The sequence below is a fragment of the Serinus canaria genome, chromosome 2 (assembly GCF_022539315.1).
Source record: "Serinus canaria isolate serCan28SL12 chromosome 2, serCan2020, whole genome shotgun sequence".
In the NCBI taxonomy this organism is placed as follows: Eukaryota; Metazoa; Chordata; class Aves; order Passeriformes; family Fringillidae; genus Serinus; species Serinus canaria.
The window spans coordinates 21,785,239-21,805,712 of record NC_066315.1 but is presented as its reverse complement, the minus strand read 5'-3'; the positions used below and the strand labels follow the sequence as shown (position 1 = coordinate 21,805,712).

Sequence of the window (20,474 nt, the reverse complement as noted above, 5' to 3'; positions counted from 1 at the left end):
TTGATTTGACACAAATCAAACTGTCCCTTGCACAGTTTGATTTGTGTCAAACTGTGCAAGGGACAAGGGGGCTGGCCAGGGCCACGGCAAAGCCACGGACTGCACACCCAGCGGAGAAACAGCCAAGGGCCAGCTCTCTGCCCTCCTTTCCAGAGTAAAGGAACTCTCAGCCCACAAAATCCAGCAGCATCAACAACTTTATGAATCTTATTGGCTGTTTATGTAATAAAGAGGGAATTAAAAAGAACAGGTCTTTGGAAAAACAGAGACCCAAGTTTTTCAGTTCATAAAACCTTTGTATTTATTCTCCAGCACATTGCCTGAGGAAATATCAATCAAGTTAGTAAAAGGGAGCAAAAACATTGATTGATAAAACTCTGTAAAACTAATACATATTAACTATGACTCATTTTTTAAGATGCCTGGAGTGGAATGAGTTATATTTACTTATGTGCCTCCTTCCCTTTTCCTTTTCAAACCTTCTCCAGTTTTATGACTTCTAGAGTCACACTGCTGGCTTCCTGGAAGGTCCAGCTAGTAGAATACACAAGGCCAGGTACTCAGAAAAACCAACAAGAAGCGCTGAAGAGTGCAAGAGCATACCCCGTGTCCTGAACAAATCTGGCTGTCGGTAGTGCCCGGGCAGGTGCTGAAGTTGAAGGCCTCGGCGGGGAGGCAGCGATGGTCCAGGCACACCATGTCCGGCCCACACGGCGTCCCGTTCTCCACGTAGCCCAGGTCCGTGTCCTCATCGAGCTTCACGTGGCCACCACTGCAAGACATCAAGAGGACCTTGGAGACTTGTGCTGTGGTTAAATGGGACTGCTTGAGAAACTGGGCCCAGGGCTGCTGTGTTGGGGAAGATGAAACAGGAAAGCCTTACAAATATGATTGCCTGGCAAAAGATTTTGAGAATATAGAAACTATAAGCGAGATTGAAATGAAAGCAAGCTTTGACATCCCTTAGTTACTGAACAACGGGAAAACAATGGTGTGGCCGGCTGAAGGTAATCCCCTCTTGATGAAACAATACCCTCTGCAAGCAGGCAGGTCCAAGGGTCCGAGCAGACCCTGCCAGCTTGGCAGAAGGGGTCTGAAGAGTAGATTTAGGGTTTAAAATGTAGCACAATATGGTAATGTAGTGATTCTTATAGGCTGTATGTAAATGCAATAGGATTTGTATGCTCTACTAGATTGGTTAGCGAGAATCAGAATATTCAACACAGAAGATGATTTATTGTATTGTAACGGGAACTTCGCTCTCTTGCTCTCTTGCTCTTGCTCTCTTGCTCTCTTGCTCTTGCTCTCTTGCCCTCTTGCCTCTTGCTCTTGCTCTTACTTTTCTATGCTCTTAGCTCTTGCCTTTTACGTTGTTACCCTCTCATCCTCTCTCTTCTCTCGGGCCTGCTCCGAGCTGCAGCTGGCAGCTCCCAGCAGGGCCCTGTACCCACGCCCTTTGCAATAAACCGCAAGTTCCACGACCTGGCTTCAGAGATCTCTCGTCTCCGTCCGTCCCGGCCAGCAACCCCCAGTCTCGCCCACACTGCTGCCTGTGTTTCTGTGCTGCACAATGCCCGGACCAGGTAAGAGTAAGTATTGGCTCAGTGACCTCACTGGGCCTAACAGGGAACAAGCCTAAACAGTGTATCTACATCAAACAAATGAAAACAGGAACACAAGGACCATTTTTACTGTGAAACAGCTTGAGTTAGACAAAACTCAGTTTACTTGTTTAGGACGTCATTTCGTCTTACAGTAGTGTGAAACTATCAAAACATACCACATCTATAATTAGAACTCAGCTACAATATAGCAATGAATTAGGCTACCAGTTAACTTCGGCAGTGCAGGCATATGTGTAAGTATCCTGGGTACACGAAGTACTTGGCAAATATTAAAGAATGTAAAATCACAGGGCCTGAGAAGAGCATTATGTCTCTACATGCAATATTAACTACTCAGGGAACTGCAGAACTTCCCCACAGGCAGTCAATTTTCTGAAGCTGAACAAAGGTTGAACTGAAACAATGGTTATATGTTAATAGGAAAAGAAAAATTAATGGAAACAGTTTTTCTCCATTTAGGAATGAGAAAGCTGCTTTTCTGTGCAAGAAGGATATTGTTTGTTCTGTTTTCAGGATTTCCAATTACCTGCAATTGTAGACTTTTCCATAGTGCAAGATTGATGTTGTGATTTCTCCATCAAGTTCTCCAAGTCTGGGCACACTGGATATATTGGAGCACAGAAGGTATCCACAAAGCACATCCCTTCATTGAAAGAAGAAACAGATACTCATAAAAAATAAAATTCAGTGAAAATGGACAATCAAAAATATGACCACTTGCTTGGTAACCTATGTGTTATGCTGTCACCGACATGTTTTATGAAAAATCCTTTCCTTAGGATTTTTCCCCTCCTGAGAAACTGAGAGGCCTCAGGAACAAACTGTAAACAATTCTTATCTGCTGCTGTGGAATGAAACAGGGGGAATCTGTGATTGGCCTCATCAGGCTGTTTCCAATTACGGGCCAATCACAGATCACCTGTCCGGCCGGTCTCGGTCTGAGGGAAGACCTTTGTTATTCATTCCTTTTCTATTCTTAGCTTAGCCTTCTAGTGAAATCCTTTCCTCTATTCTTTTAGTATAGTTTTTATGTATTATCTATCATATAATAATAAATCAAGCCTTCTGATACATGGAGTCAACTTTCTCGTCTCTTCACTCATCCTGGGACCCCTGTGAACGAGGCGACATTATGCCTTGCTTTTCTCCCACTGACAATAACTCCCATAAATGATGCTGTTTCCCAAGAAAATTATTCCCTTGGAAGTTAGATTTGGAAAACTCTGTTTTTATACCACATTATCAAAAATCCCCTGAGTAATAACAAGCAAGGAGCTGTGAAGAACAAACCACACCAATTGATTTAATGACCTATTAAGATAAAGTAACTGGTCCATAGAGGAACAGCAGTAGATACTGCTTCTAAATACACTCTCATAGGACACATATGTAAGGGAACTATAGACACCAAGTTTAAATCAACTTCTGAAGTGACTTCACTACTCATGTGTGGAGACTTTTGCACTGACAGAATAGAAGGGTCTGACATCTCCCATATTACTGAATATTTTTTACTTATGAATTTGTAATGGAACAGAAGTAAGGTCACTAAATCTGAGTATAAAAAGTGGGAAAGAACATTAGTTCACCTGTAGGCAGAACTAGAAATCAAATGTCATGGACAGAATGGAGAAATTTGAAAAACCAGTTTGATAAGGACAGGTGAAAGGTTCAGAAATTGGCAGAAATAATCAACTGCATATATGCAGAATGTGAAATAATGCTTAGGCAGTGACTTGCAGGAGTATACTTGGAAAGTTACAATACCATGAAAAGTGAATAAAATATAGCAATGCAATGGCAGAGCATAAAAAGTGAACATCACACCAAAATGTGAAACCAAAAGCTGCTCTCCTCTGCAGTGCTAACCCTCACTGAGTATGAGGACCACTTTTGGTCCAAGCTCTCCCAAGCTCAGATGGGGCTCTCTCGTCAGGGATCATCATTTCTTGACACCCTACTCCCTGCAGGACTTCTTGCACAAAGGTCTGCAGAAGAATGCCAGAAATCTGATCCATAGCGAGGCTTTTTGAGTCTCTTCATGCCAGCGAAAGAACTGGATCAGGGGTAAGAACCTCATTCTAGTAACTTTTTAAATGGATCAACTTACTGTTTATTGCACTGTATCCAAGAGTCCTTGTCTCTTCCACAGTTTCCTTTCTCAGTCCCCTCAATATTCAGCTTCTCATAGCAGTACCTGTCAGCAGCCGTCACTTCTAAAAACAGAAACAAATCTCTTCTAAGATGATGACTTTGAAAAGCCATGTAAAGAGAAATGGGAATACACAACCAAAGCTAGCAGAGCTTCCCAGTTTGTGAACTGGCACACCATGATCTGCAGGCGGCCCATGAAACTCTGCACAGTGCCCTTCTCGGTTAAAAGCTTTATTATGCTACCACAGGACTTTTGTTAAAATTTGTTCAGATTGATGAGAGTTTATTGGTCAAAATATCCCCACTGAAATAAACTAATGAACATGAGTACAGGCTTCCTAGATGGTTATTAACTAGAACTAAAGTTTCAGATTTCAGAACAAACACCAGTAAGTTAACCAACACTGGTTGGTTAGAGAGAGAGCTGGAAATGGATGGAAAGACAAAAGGATGGGAGAAAGAATGGGAGAGACATACTGTTCTAGATGTTTTCAATGGTTCTCAGTATGTGTCTTCCATAATTTTTCTTATCTAAGATAGCTTTCAAGTCACATGTATTACAACCAACTTAGAAACAGAAACATTCACTTACTTTCACCCCATATATATTTACATTGCCGGTCCCTGGTTTTACATCTTCCTCCAAAGCAAATACCCTAGAAAGAAAGAAAAAAACCCAGAAAATATTTCAAATTACTTGATTTTCCAAAATATGTATTTCTCTAACACAAAGATTAGTCACATGTTTTATATCGAGGCAAGGAATATGTGATTCTATCTTCTTTTCATTAAAAATATGACTAGTATCCAAAAGTCATTAATGTTAGCAGAACTGCCCCAGGTGACTTCCAAAGATCCTAAAACAAAATCCATAAAAAGCAATCTATGACAGAAAGAATGTAAAGCAAACTGAAGTCCTAATTACCTGTCTGTTATCGCATGAATATCCATCCATTTTATGGATATTAGGAGAACACTATAGAAAGAGAAAATAAGTAATAGATCATAGATCAGACAAGCATGAAAGCAAAGTATACAACAAAAGTAATATGAAAAATCATTTCAGTATCATTCTGGTTTTTTCAGCATCAACAGATTAAACACAATTTTTATACACCATTCTATACAAAACATTCATAGTGATTTTGAGATTACAGGTGGGCCTTTTTGTTTCATGAATAGAGGGCACAAAAATCACCTGGCTGGAATTTCCTGTGCAGTTCTCTGCAATATCACAATCATTCACTGCTTCTCGACACAAAACTCCTTTAGGTTCAAACTGGGAAAAGAAAGCACAGAAAATTAGTGTCTTGGTTTCTCCATATCTTGCCTTAAATGCAATGCTTCCTTACAGTTTTATCTAAAATAAAAAATGGGAAATAGCCACGTGCTGACTGAAGTGGGAAGACTCTCCTTTCTCTGGTGTGTATGCTGCACGACTCAAGCCATTTATTGGTGCAAGTGGTGCTACTCTCTGAGGTACCCCCTCCCAAGGGCACAGATTGTGGGGCTGAGCAGGAGAAATCTCTCCTGGGACAGAGGACCCCTGGGGGTGTCCACACCAATACTGTAGTGGCTGGCAGCATTACTCATTTTCCCAGTTTTCTCCAAGGGAGTATTTTTCCCAAACTGGTTGGGGGAGGGGCCAATTGAATCTGCTTTCTAGAGGAACACCTTCAGAGGTTCTCTCCAAAATTTGCCATAAACTATGACAATTATCCTACCAGGTAACTGTGCCTTTTTGTAACTATTTTACTCTTCTTTACAGAACAGAAGAAGTCATCCTGATCTTCTCTCTAGGGATGAAGAACACCGCAGAGCTCTACGTATAAACACTTTGGTTATTTTAATCCCCCATTGTTGTTGCAGAAGAGGAACTATTAATAAATGTACTGAATTCTGTACAGTTTGACACCCTTTTCTAAGGGACTGGATATTTAACAATGAAAAGTGTACCAGTGACCTAATACAAACATTTTGGCTAAAGAATTATATGCTAAGTCTCAAGACCTAGAAAAGAAGGAAGATGTCTAATTTAGGCAACTGTTAGTATTTCTGGTATGGACATATTACAGACTCCTTATTTTTCCTTTAGGTTTTCCTAAGACTTTGATTGCCAGTTCATTTTGCAGGCCTGTGATGATTTTATTTTCTTTGGGAATGCACATACATTTTTCAGGGGACATCTGCTAGCTCCAAGCTGGTGTGAACAACACAAATGTTGTCAGAGACACTACAGGATTCTGGGATGTATAATCACCATGTATTGCTTGCAACTCCTCCTTCACTCCTGTTTTTAGGCAGGATATTAAAGAGGAAGGTATCCCAAGTTTCGGAGCTACTATATAGTCTTTTTAGTTGCCCTGATAAACACAGTACTAATATTCTGCTTTTCTGTTCATTCACTCACCCTTGCCACTCTGAAAGGAGATAAACCCTTCTCTCATTTGCAAAAAAATAAGGTAGGTATACAAAAGCGTTGTTTTGTTCTGATAGTCTTTAATATGGTGCCTATGTGACTTGGATTCTTGAGCAAAATTCGCCCACACTGGCAATCTGCTGATTTTTAAAAATTATTATTACATTTAAAAAGGGAATGTGCTTAGGGAAATGTGATCTGTTCCAGCATAATCTGTACTTTTTCTTTTTTTAACATTGGGATGAGCACAAAGTCAAGAATGTGAGCCACAGTTATTATTAATGATCCTCCTAAGGGAATGAAACCCTCAAATGTGCAGAGACAAAGACAAAAATATCACACATAGTACACCACAGTTTTAACTACATTAATACTAATTATCTTTATTGCTAAATGAGTACAAACAACTATTTGAAGTCATATTTAACAGGGCTCCCTTACAGCCACAATCTGGTTAAACCTCCTTTTACTATTTACTGATGTATAAAGAAGAACTTACAGTTTACATAGGGCTTGATTCCCTTTACTCAATGGGATTTTAGTCAGTCCAAACATAAGGAGTCACAGGCAGACCAAACTGAAACTGAAGTCAGGTGTCTTTTAGACTAATCCTTCTGAGTAATTCTGCTGGATGTGCTTTGGTGATCTTTACTCTATCCTTCCCTCAGTCACTCTGTGGTATGATTTTCCCATTCAGTCTCATGGGCAAACCCAGGGCAACACATATGGCACTGGGAGTGGCACCTGGATAAGGATGTGCATGTTCACAGAATGACAGAATGGTTGAGGTTGTGAGGGACCTTAAAGATCATCTAGCTCTAGCACCACTGCCATGGGCAAGAACACCTTCCACTTGCTCAAAGACCCATCCAACCCAGCCTTGATCACTTCTAGGGATGGGGAATCCACAGCTTCTCTAGGCAACTTGTTCCAGTGCCTCACCATCCTCACAGTGAAAAAAAAAGGACATCTAGTGAAAACTTTATGGTTAATTTATCCTTCAAGCAAGGATGCCTAATGAGATCTCATAGAACTTCAACCTGATTCAAACTTGTCTGAAACTGGAAGGATTCAATTTACCTCTGCATTTGATGACAGCCCCTGCCCCAAAAAGCCAAGCCTAAAAGACAGAGTACAGCCTCAGAAAAATCAGATTTCAGCCATTTTTAAAAGGTAAGCTTTCAGAAGAATAATCACAATGTCTGCAAGGGAAAATACATGTGCTAAGTGCCTGCAACCGCCTGGATGCATTCCCACCAGGCTGCTACAGTGAAGGTCACAGCCCTTACCCGGCACTTCCGACAGCAGAGCCCGTTGCTGCACTGGGAGCCCGCGGTCAGGGTGCAGGTATTGCAGCACTCTCCTCCTTCACTGGCACACTCCTGAGGAGCACACAGACACACACAGAACAGAATATATGGGAAAAGAACATGAACCCCAAGCTCTTAATACTTCTCATCTTGCCATGCTACCTGAATGGATTTTTTTTCATTCTTTTAGGTACCTAGTGGCAGAAAAAGGCATGTACTTATGGAGCCAGAAACTACTGCTTCCTGTGATATAAAATATCACAGGGTATAAAAAGATATAAAATGTTTTTTCTAACTTCATATTGTCATTAAATACTAACATCTTAGCACTGAGGAGTGTTTCCATCTAGGAAAATGCTTTCTGTCATGTCTTTGAAGATCTGATTCTGCACAGGCAGCTAATACTATGAATCCTTGGGCACATGACCTTCACCCTGCTTGTCTTCCTCCACTTATCATTAACAGCAGCAATGTGCAGTACCAACTCTCGGACAAATCTAGTTGCTAATTTAAAGTACATTGCACTTACCGCTATTGTCCCACAGTCACATTCCTCTCCATCTTCCACAAAGCCATTGCCACATTCTGGAGGATCCAATAGCTGCATGCAAATTCAGAAATCAAAGGGTATGTCTCTTGTAAGGGAATCATTGTCATATTTGCTCTGTGCAATATGGTATTTAAGGTAGCACTCCAAATGGATTAACTGAAAATAGTTCCCACAACTCAGGGAGGCACAGAGTGACACAACACAAGTGAAGCATACAGAGAATGAACACTCCTGAAAATTAATACAGCAATGCTGCCAAGTCCCATGATATCTTCTGTGCATAGGTGTCAGTGTTACAGTAAATTCAGTTTGAAAGGAAGTTACAATGAAAAACAAAAGGTATGACAATAAAGGGGGAAAAAGTTAAGGATATGACAATTTCATTATCTTCATAACAGTTGCAATTGCTGCTGTTCTGGAGTTCAAGTGACAAGGGCTGAAAGGTTAAAACCTGCACTGTAAGTTCAGAAGTAGCCATAAAAAGTAGTCCTTTTATGTGGCTCAAAAATGCTTGGGAAGGAGAGATACTCAGCTTCTTTGTCAGTTTTTGTTGCAGTTGGATTTTTCTTTCCATTTTCCTCTACCACAGTTGGGAGCTTTTCCCAGTTTTCTGTAAGTATGTATTACACACAAGCAGATGTGCACAGGAAGTAGTCCTGATGAGGCTTCCTCCCTTTCCTTTCAGCCTTCCCACTGGACTGTAACTTAAAAGATCAAAATCTTTGTATTTGTATGCCATAACCTCTTCTGAGGGACACTGACATTCTGTTCTTTCCAGTTTAATTTTTTCTGTCTTCTGAAACTTTTAAAGGTAGTTCTTCTAAAAGAATTTTTTTTTTCCCCTTTGGACAAAAGAAAACATAATAGTAGCTTTTATTACGTAAATGAGAAGGCATTTAAGTGTGTCATCAGACTAAAATCTTGCAGCTCAGCCTTTGAGTTCTCCAATTAAACTAGGACCATTCCAAAAATCACTCTGCTCCTGAGCCATCTGCACAAGCACATCACACATGGTGCAGAGCATTTCTCACTGGCTGCTGCCTTGCTGTTAGGAGCCCACAGGATGGAGCATCGCCCCACGTACTTCACTGTGCCACAAACCACAGCCTGGCACAGGCTGATGGGTTGTTATTACATCCCCTATTGAAATGGAAATTTGGCTGCAGCATGCAATGCATACATAGAAGGTAATATAAAATGTATGCAAGCTTTAAGAATTATTAAAGAGTTGTTAAAACTGCTTTTTTCCTATGTATTTTTCCAGGCAGCTTAACTTCTTCAATATCTCCCGGTGTGCTGCACAACAGAGACAAAGAGTCTCAAAGAGACGGCAGTAACAGAGAATTCTGCCTTGATATATTGGGCCAATTTCCTGCAGTACACAGGGACAGCTAAAAATGAAACTGAAGGAAAAAACCCAAACATTAAAAGCAAATGGAATAACCTTTCCCCAAAGTCATATCATTCATCCATTCATTTGAAAAGAGCATATGTTCAATCTGCTCCAGCAGCCATTGATGTAATTTTTGGGATTATAGCTGATCTAAGAGTGGAACACTGCCAAACACTGCACCTTGTCACATCAGCTTTCCTTTATCTCATAATGCTTGAAAAACAAAAACATGTTTGTGTCTAACCACCCTTGCTAGGAAACACATCTTTGACAGCATTGTTAATTAGACAGATACCCATTGACAAAACCTTTAAACCAACCCAAACCACAATGCATAAAAGAGACTAAATCACCCTGGCTTCCACATCTAACTCACATTTCTTCATGCCATCCAAAAAAAAAAAAAAAACAAAACCCTAAAGTGCTGCCAAACTAAATGGAAAGGAGAGTAATTGGGGGTTTTTCTCCAACTGACAGATGTGTAAATGAACACAATCACTAAAATAAAACCAAGTAAGACACATTGCACTATGTAAACAATACACTCAGCAAGGAAATCCATCCACCAGTACTTCTCCACCTTTAATGGGATGGAAAAAAGCAAACTTCTGAAACTCAGGTACATTTTAAACAAGAAATTTTACATCTTATTAAAGAATGACAGTGCTTTCTCTCCACTTCTAATAATATACTCTTTCATCAAAAGAGACCTTTAAGAGATAAGCAGGCTCAGCTTATCCAGATTTGATGTTTTCTCTTTCCTTCTTTAAATTTTATTGAAATTCTGTGGTTCTCAGAAGATGAACTTTTTCTCATGCTCACCAGAAGGAACATGCCTCACTCCTGAATTGACCTTCTCTTCTACATCTGTGACCACTTCAGTTACCAGATAAGTCTTTTTTCCACATTGGACTGTCTTTCTGCCTTAATGTCTTTTCCTTTGCTTGTTGAAAAACAGCCAATAAATACAGGTTAACATTAATTATATATAGAAAAGAGTCAAAATCATCATCCTGCTTGCTTTACATTTTAGTATGTTTCAGTAAATGGAGCAGGAATATACTGGAACACTGCTGCAAATCCTGCATTGCAGACCTGTTGTAAATACAAAATTGTACTGTCTTCATAATTTTTAGAACAAATTTTGTGGGGGATAATTCTCGATCAGAAGCTTTGGATACTCTACTGGACATGAAACCACTTTATTAGAAATTTATTTAAAAGTAATTTTTAAACTACTGTGAACTAAAATAATCTACTTACACCCATGTTACCAGAACAATTAGAACTTAGAGAAAACCAGCACTATCAAAACTACAGGGTTTTTTTCCAACATTATAATTTTCATTTTTCTTGGTTTCATCAAAATTAGCAATATAATAGAAATAATATTAAACATTAACGTAATGCTTACTTTGGTTGGTTTATTAAAAAGGCAGGCTCCACCTCCATTGTTTAAAAATTCATGATACTCTTCAATATCACACTCAGAGAACTTGCTTGGAAGATAGTACCTAACAGAATAAGGTAGAAGGATTGCTTTTTCTGATGCTTTTTACACTGCATTTTCTTTTTTCAACACAGAAGAAATATAACGTTATACTTCAGAAGAAGAATGAAAACATGCTGTTCAGAATCAGATTGACTACCTGTTTTTAAGTCTATCTGACTATTCTTTTTCTTTCTATTTGAAAATCCTTCCAGTAAATACCAAGGAAATTTCAACAATGACACAAAGCTCATGGAATGTGAGAGGTCCAGAACATTTCACTAAGTTTTTATGTGCCAAACAGCACAAACCTGATTACAGCGTGTAGTTCGCATAAGCATGACTTGTTCAACTAACAGGCCTGATCTCAGAAATACATTTATTTCTTCCCATACAAACTGCAGGAGAAAAAGACAGCTTATAGTTTGTTTCTCTTTTAGAGGAAATGGTTCCCCCGACCCACAGAATTTTTATATAATAGAGTTATGCCATTTTAAACATGCTTCTAGCAAACACCACCTAACATTTCAGCTTCCCTCTGTGTCATGTGTCCCACTCAGTAAATTTCAATAGAGTACACAGTGCCCCTGAGGCACTGTGCCCCACCTAAATACAATGTGATGCAGAGAATCTTTGCCTAGATCCTTTTCACAGGGAAATAACTTTTCCCAAGGCAACTGCAGTGATCTTTATATTCAGGTCCATAGTCATGAAAGTCCTTATGCTTCAAGGAGATTTTGGAGTCTCAAGGGCTTTCCTCTATCAGCTCACCATTGAATATAAAAATATTAGTCAAAGTGCTATCCTGCACTGCTGGGAGAGATAGCTTCCAAAACATAATTGGCTTTTTCCATTTGTAATGCTCATTAATTTGGTCTAAACACTACAGAGGCTGTGGATTTCACCAAAGTTCAGTAATAAGCTAGGTAAATACAAGGCTTTTTCATGTACCAAATTATGTTAAAGGTCTGAACTTCAGATAAAGAATTTAAAGGCCTTAACATGGGAATTTATAACTTTTATAAGAATCAAAAATGCCTCTCAGACCAGCTTTTTAACTTACCAAAAATCAGAAAAATCCTACCAGGTGTTTTCAGGTATTCTGAGATGAAAAGGGCACACATTCACACTTTCAAAGAGGTTTGAATGAGACATACTTCATTGCTCAAATTTTTTCCGATCACAAAGCTATTATGAAAATTTGTTGATTTGTTTGAAAATAATTAAAAACTGAGCCCTGTCTATATCTAAAACTAGAATACAATGTAATTCATATCTAAAGCTATACTACAATATAATTCATATGCATGATAAAAGCCCTGTAATAAAAAGTGTTAGGGTCTGAATATACTTCAGAAAGCATCAAATTTCATCCAACAGCAAAAACTTGCTGATTCACCAGTCATTATGTTAAAATCTCCCCAGTGACACTACACATGGGAATGAAGATGCTCAGCCTCCAATGGGGGTAGTTTTTCTAACAGTATCACACAAACTGTGTGATAAAAATTATAGAGATAGATGAAAAATTTCAACAAAAACACTGAAAATGAGACATGACTCGGAAATTTCATTATGGGATTTCAGGAATTAGGGTGTGTCATTGTTTCCATAACTCAACAGCAATTTTGCATGAGAAAATAAGCTATGTCTGCTTCTGCTCCTCTGCAATGACCTGACTTGACTGTTGAGCCTTGTGCTTTCCAAGTTAAATCAACATTTACCAAAAATCCTCACATGGCCTTCTCATTAACTCACTTATTCTCACATTTCTTTGAAGGTGTCTCTGTATGGTATATACCTAATACTTTACTTTCTGAAAACAGACTCATCAAAAATATTCTGCTGAACCACAAAAGAGAACATTTTTCATACCTTTCCTTTATTTCACTGTATGAAAAATATGACTTTTCTCTAGTGAAATGTCTTACCCCATATCTCCCATTATGCATCCAGACCACATGTCCTCACACTTACATTCACCTGACAAAAAAAAAAAATAGATAAAATAAAAACTTACATCTTGAGTCTCGTGAGTTCAAAATAATACAATTCTTATCATAAAAAGCACACTGTACTCAATTCCATTTCATATTTCCAGACAAGTTGGAAAGAATAATTTGCTGGTTTATTGCAGACCTTAGTTTAAGTGTATCGGTGCACCTTGCCAAAATTTTTTAAAACTCTACATAACTCTGTGCCATCCTGAGCTTTGAAAATATGTCCTATTTTTCCTTCCTTCTCTTAAAGGAAACTGCAGTGTTAGCCTTCTGCATTTGCAAATCATGAGTCCACTTTCTCATCTCCTGTGTGATGACACTCATTTCCAAAATTTTTTTTTTTTTTTTTTTAGTTCTCTTCTTTGACTATGGTAACGTGATTTTGAAAATCTTCCCTTGGAAAACCCCAAACAATAATTCCAACCAAAAAAAAGCAATGAACACAAGCTAGTACAGCAGGATCTATCAGCTTCTTCCTCTGCTCTCCCTCCCTCCCTCCCTTCCCCATGAAACTCCCTTCTGCCCTGCCAGCTGGAATCACTTTGCTCTGGTCTCAATCCTCCTCTTTCAAAGCTGTGTCTTGCTCTAAATGCTTTTGACCTGCATGTTCCATAACTTCTACTGTACACATGAACATCAGTTTATTGCTTCCATTTTAAAAGTACAATTAGAAAGGAAACAAAGCTCTGTCTAAAACTGAATTCTCCTCTCTACCTACCAAAACAGTGTCCTGCCCTTCTCAGCCATAAAGAAAGGGAGTCACCATTATTATAATTTTCACTTTTACCCTACCCCTACATCCACTCAAAAATATGTGGCTGGAAAATGAATACTGAACATGCCTGTAGGATGGAGCATCAGTCCTACATTTCTGAGTATTTTTAAAAATAAAAAAACCTTTTAATTGCAGCTGTCTCTCTGCATTATATATTGCCTTTAGAATGCCTGAAAGAAAAATCCACTAATCAATAGAATAATTTATCTTTTTAAATGTAGTCACCATAAGCACACACAATCCAATAACTCCACACCCCAGTTAATTATCTAAATTGTTTCAAAACTGTATTTTTATTTTAATCATATCAAGCTGGGACTTCATATAATATGGAAGGCAAGGTACTTCTTGTGGGCACAATGGTGGAGATCAGAGCATTGCAGGTAAACAGGGGTAACTAAGGAGCAGAATACCAAGGTTACAGCAGAGAAATGGTAGCAGTAGGGTAGCAAATACTGGATATTTGGGTAATCTACAGCAGAAACAGGAGATTTGCATAATCTATAAGATGAAATCAATCAAGGAAAACAGATAAAAAGTTGTATTGTTTGAACTGTTCAATACAATAGGACTGAGGAGGCTCCTCATTATACCCTGATCTAATAATGTATATTCCCACCCTTGTGTCATAAGATGGCAGCCATTTGGTCTGTGGGTGGGACACCAGTCTCCTTAAAATGAATGGAAGTGGCAGGCACCTTTATGGTCTATTTTGGATGAAATGGTGACACCAGTGCTATCAGGAATTACAAGCAAGGGGATACGAGAGCAATCAAATAGAGGAAAATTAGTAGGTCAGACCCTTCTCATGTTACTGCAAGAAATAAAAACATTTCAATATTTTGAGAAATGGAAGGAAAAAGTATATATCAGAAAGACACTGATAAGATCCTCCACTTTTCAAGATTTTTCTCTTGAGACAGAGTGAAAATGCAAATCAAATTACCACTTAGAAGTTTTCTTCTGTCTGAGAAAATGCCAATATTTTGGGCCAAGGTCTGTGCCAGGGTAACTGCCATTAAGTCTGGCTTTCCAAACTGAAAGAAACAAGCAAGGTGGGAAAGTAATCAGTAACACACAGGTATCTCAGATTCAAGTGAAGCTTTTTTCATATCAAGGCAAAAAAAATGCAAAATCTGATACGCAGTGTTAGAATTCTTACTGCAGGATAGCTAGATGAAAACTAATAGACAAGCTAAGTAAGAGAAAGTCTGTTTCTCTCTTGGCATTGTGGCTAGAAATATGAATGACAGGATAGTGCAGAATTTGCTTAAAAGTGTATTTGAAGTGTATTGACTTTATCCACTCATCACTCTTCATTGAAGTGTCCCTTCTATAGAGCTGCAGTAAGAGTCTACATCAGCAAAAAAAGCAAAATATTTTGAGGAATATGTCTCCACTAATAAATTCCCTGCAGATAAATTTCCATCACTTTTTGTTCATACCAGTATCCCCACCTACCTCATTCACACCTCCGCCTTTAAGCAAGGAACAGATTCCACCAGTGTGGGCTACACCACTTCGACTGCTCTGAAATCGACTCCCCCTTTGACAAAAATGAAAAGAAACAGAAGTTTGCCCTGCTCAGTCCATGAGTTTTGCACCTTCCTATTCCAGTATCTGCTTTGTGATTTCCAAATGGCATTTGCAAATGCTGGATGCTACCACTACACTGCAAATTATGCAAAAACAAATGGGAAAAAGAGATAACCACTCACAAACCTCACATGACAAGTTTTCTCCAGAAAATTTATACCATCTTCCCTGCTCCTTTTCAGACTACCTAATGTAAGAAGAAGGGGACAATTTTGCTAAACCTGGATCTGCCCAGCCTCTTGTTTCTTGACATTCTACTGCAGTGAGTACTTTCTGCTGGCATGTGCTCCAGGCAGAGTTCAGAAGAGGCCACCATGCTCCCAATGCACAGGACTAGTGAAATGACACGTGTCTAAGTGGGCAGTGCTGATGTGGTAAAACTCAAGGGGAGAGGCATTAGCAGAAGATGCAGAGGTAGGTGAAAACTCCCTGGAACTACAGCCAACCTCATCCAAGGAACAGATACTCTGAGCCTAAATCTAATTACCTCTTTGGTGCTGACCACATCAGTGTGAATGACTGCCAGTTACTGGAGACGAAATTTACCCTGCTCCACCTGAGAGTACTGATCCATCCGGCAAATTATTTTTCTCAGGTGAGAGGAGAAAAACATCAAGAAGGATCACAGTGGGCTAACTGTGCTAAAGGTGGAAACTCATTTGTAACCACTGTACCATCACACCAGCTACTCCCACCTCCCAACTTAGCTGTGTTTCACTCACAGACACAATTGCAGAAACTGCTGTTTCTAAACAATCTATGAATGCAATACCACAATAACCACTGGTGGTGGTGCTATGGATAACACTGGAATTAGCACTACAGTGGTATCCAGAGTCCCAACCACAGGCCAAATCGGGCTTTCTTTTGTCCTGGTCAATACATGCACATTCACAAGAACCAGACCTCCCCCTCAAAGACTTTACAATGCCACCAAGAAATTACAAAAAGGAAATGAGAAAACCTGATTCCCATTTAAAAGATGAAGATCTGAGACACAGAGAAACCAAAATCTGCAAGCACCACTTTGCAGATCTTACTGGCTTTCTTCAAGGCAGAAATCAGTGGCAGTAATTAGGTACATGCAAAAATTCTGAGGGTGGATACCAGGCTTGGGTATCCTGGAACCCTACTGAAGTCATGTGAAGCGAGGTGTTTAGGTTAAGTTTATTCTTACAGGCTCCTAAAACAGTCAGCAGAGAGAAAAAAGGATTCCAACAGAGATATTCATCTGTCATGTCATGTGTGGATCAAAAATCTCAGCCACGTATCTCTCCTGTATTTTTGTAAATATATTCTATTATATCAATCTTGTTTTCAAAACAATTAAGATACTTTGAGAAAATAACATTCCTCTCAGTTTAGTATTCTCATAGCTCAAATGTCTTGGGAGAACAAACTGTTTTGAGGATCTGAAACACTTCAGTAATCCTGCAGCATGCAGGTCATTCAACGAAATAAAGCAGGCCATAGTGCACTTCAGCAGAAAACCTCATTGGTTTCAAAACCAATGTTCTGCCTTTAAATAATCCATGCTCTACTGCTGAATAAGTCAACCTCCGAGGTGGAACCATGCATGACTCTTCAGATAGCTGCCCTTGTGGAGTAGGTGGTTGCACAGAATAACAAAGGATTACAGCGCATGCAGCTCAGGCTTAGTATGTTAAAACTAAAATTAGAGTCAAGCCTATAGTTTCACTGGCAGGCAGTTTGTGTGTTAATTTTTTTTCCCACCTCCCCATCTGAAACTTTATTTTCTGAATTATTGTGGATTACACACACAACAGAAAGGAGATGCATCAGCCACTTGTGAGAAGCAACCCCCAAGGAAAGAAAAAAACCCAGTAATATAACATCACACAAGGTTACGTACGAAAAAAGGTGAACTGCGTCACTTTTCTCTCTGATAAAATCCCTCCTATATTTCATAAACTCACGTAGAGTCACCAAGGGGTTTTCAGATATGGTGAACTTGTTATCAGTAGCCCAGGTTTCCATGGCAACCAATACTATCCTGGTGTTAAGTTGTTCCTTATATATCTAGTACATTAACAGAATGAACAAATATATTATGTCAAATAGAACAAAGATGAGGTTTACCCCTTATTTTAATAGCTTGCATTTTTACATAACTAAATATTTAGCTTATTTTAGTCCACTTTGCATTCTTGTACGTGATTTTATCTCCCTTAAAACCAACAAACATAAAAAACAGTAAACCCAAAATTTTTGGCTTAATTTTTCCATCAGTTCTCTTAGCCTACACAGGCAGAGGTACATAGAAGAAAAATGTGATTTTTGAAAAATTGATACATTCCAAATAGTTCAAAGATTTGAATTTAATGGGTCTTTTATAATAGTCAGCTCACCCAATGACACACAAGGGCCCTTTTATGCAGAATAATGATCTATAAAGCCATAATTTTTCACTGTTATATATGTCTACAGGAGTATTTCAACTCTTGCTGGCTGAATTACAAAAGCATCCTTTCAATGCTGCATTAACACTCCACAGAAAATACTTTCAAGCATTTTCTTCTTCTAGGACTACTTTTCTTTTTCTAATACTTTGTTGCGGCAAGGTGCAAGAGCCAGCAGCTCTTCTGATTTATCATATAAATACAATCCACAGAGTTCACCTGTATGTACCTATTCTAACTCATTTATTCAAGTGCACTTTTTCTGGAGAAATTTTAATGCATTAGAATTTCAGATTGTCTTATGGGTTTAAAGTTGTCAAAGCAGGGATCCTGCACTAGAAATTGTCATATCTAAGGTTCTCTTTAGAACTCAGACTCAAGGGACCAATCCAGCAGGGTATTTAAATGTTTAAAGCCAAAAAATAAAGCCCCTCTGATGCTTTATGTCAGACAAAACCTCTAGAGGTGAAGGATTGTGGTTCTTGATGAAAATTTGCAATCTTCACATACATTACTGTTGTTACACCATGAACTGACAACTCCTGCACCTATCTCAGGAGAATCTTTTAACTCGTCTCACATGTAAAAGAACATATAGTTGAGTGATTCTTACCAAATCAGCCATGTTCACAACTGATTTAGCGTAGCTGTTGGTATGGCCGACTGACAAGCGGTGCTTTTTACACTGTGAGAAAAGCACAGACAGGAACAGGTTCAGATTCAGAAAAACAAGGTCTCTTTCCAAAAAAACCATGAAGTAAAAAGCAATTATATCAACAATAAAGCCCCTGCACAAGGTTTTGTCTCTTGTGCCGAGTGTGATGTTTATACTGTATAAACAACAGTAGAAAATTGCTCAGAAATGCACATTACTGATATACTTTACAACAGCTCTTGTGAGGATGTATGAATTCTTCTTTAGAAAGTACCCTAGAATCTTTACTGGAAAATGATATAAGAACAGCAACATTTTGTTTCTCTCTTCATTATCAGTATTGTTGCCAATTTTAAAATTAATCACAAATGCCAATGAATAAATTAGCAAAAAAATTTCCATAGCTGAGACTCCTTAAAATGTGCTATCCTAAAAGTGCCTGCATCTGTGTTTCAATCTATCAGACTCCCTTTTTTTTCAATTTTCTCTCTTAAGCTGTTTTCTGATTTTCCTCTTGTATAGTTGCACACTCTATAAAGCCACAATAACTGGTTCAAACCACTTCAGCAATCAGATTCCAATGGCACCTTTACTGAAATTTGTAATGCAGTGTTATAAAAATGGCACTAAAAACAGCTGTCCAGGTACTCCTATTTGCAGGATAAAAAAAAAAACCAAACCCAGTTATGAATGAGCATCATGGGCATGAAAGGTATCTCAGAAGAATTTAAGACAAAGTGTACAAGATTTTCAGAAATATTTTGCCATCTTGTGCGTCATGATGCTTGATTTTGGAATGAAAATTGTCCATATCTTCTGGAAGTTAGGATCTTTTAGTGGGGAAGAAGTTTCCCACAACTAGGGCATAGGACAGCATCCTTTCAAGCAGGAATGGGGGAAAAAACACCAAAAACAAGGAAGTTAGGCCCACAGGAAATGATATTTCCTTCTCACAGGAGGAAATTCTTTGGCTTCTTTGATCACTGGCACTCATCTCAGAGAATATACTCCTAACTGGACTGACTCTTGCAGTAGCTGTGATTAGACAAAATTAGGAAACATTGTCCTTGAAGAAAATCTGCCTGAACCGATAGGAGGATCCCAAAGGAAAGGTTGTGGCTTCAGGTCTTTAGGACCAAACACAGTTACACTGATTTAAGGAATTTTCATCCAATATCATTAATTTTAATCCAAGAATTTATTCCTGTGTTCCCCAAACTGAGCTGGTGGAGGAATACACTGTCTAAGGACAGTGGCACACTTTTTGTACACTTGTACACTCTCACATCTATTTTTGCTAATTCAGTTATTGTATGAGAGAATTTCTGTACATTACAGAAGAAGTAGACAAGATTTATAGAAATATTTTGATTTTAAAGCCATAAGGGACCATAAAATCATCCAATGTCATTAGTGGGATGGGCACTGAACTTTATCCAGTTACATCAAGAGGAAATCCATTGTTTGTGTTTGAAGCTTTAAAACTGCAAGTGATGAAGAATTTGCCATTTTCTTTGATATTTCCTTCCTTAGATGATTAATCAGCCATCTTCACTGACATAAATCTGTGCTTTTTCACACTTGAATGAGTCTGGCTTTTCTTCAATACACTGTTATTATGTGTCTTTCCACTGTGTTAAAAACCTCACTGTATTCTCCCAGAGAAAGTATAAAAGTTTGACAAAATCATTTTCTCTACATTGATTGGGACATATAAAAAAAATCTGGTCACTATTAATCTCACCATTCTCAACAGCTGCTGCACAATTGAAATAACTGCACCATGGATTGCTGAGTGCCTCTAAGTAAGAGAAATGCTCAGGAAAGCCAGAAAGAAAATCATCAGCTTAAGTCACAGTGACATTAGTTACTTTCTGACCCTTCTTCCTGATCCTCAGGCCTAGTTGCATTCTTGGTAAAATTAAGTTGCCAAAATTCAAAACCAACTTCATCAATGGTTAATGAAACCATAATCTCTTCTATTAAGGACATACTGAATTTATTCCAGCCTCATACTGCTCTTCATTGTTATGCTCTAGATAAATTAAGACAATTTGATGCTAATTGTAAGATGTTGAAATGTGTCAG

General features: G+C 38.6%; 1 protein-coding gene across 1 annotated transcript in view; it reads right to left on the bottom strand.

The window, feature by feature from the left end:
• The window catches only part of ADAM22 (ADAM metallopeptidase domain 22), a 70,047-nt gene that overhangs the window by 26,094 nt on the left and 23,479 nt on the right, over positions 1–20,474 (bottom strand). The window contains exons 7-20 of the mRNA XM_050970572.1: positions 18,345–18,416; positions 17,185–17,351; positions 15,177–15,261; positions 14,662–14,752; positions 12,872–12,923; positions 10,866–10,965; positions 8,038–8,109; positions 7,488–7,580; positions 4,978–5,058; positions 4,705–4,755; positions 4,372–4,435; positions 3,736–3,841; positions 2,152–2,268; positions 604–772 (exon numbers count right to left, since the gene is read on the bottom strand). Of these exons, the coding sequence (XP_050826529.1) occupies positions 604–772; positions 2,152–2,268; positions 3,736–3,841; positions 4,372–4,435; positions 4,705–4,755; positions 4,978–5,058; positions 7,488–7,580; positions 8,038–8,109; positions 10,866–10,965; positions 12,872–12,923; positions 14,662–14,752; positions 15,177–15,261; positions 17,185–17,351; positions 18,345–18,416 (1,320 nt within the window). The remainder of the gene's footprint in view (positions 1–603; positions 773–2,151; positions 2,269–3,735; positions 3,842–4,371; positions 4,436–4,704; positions 4,756–4,977; positions 5,059–7,487; positions 7,581–8,037; positions 8,110–10,865; positions 10,966–12,871; positions 12,924–14,661; positions 14,753–15,176; positions 15,262–17,184; positions 17,352–18,344; positions 18,417–20,474) is intronic.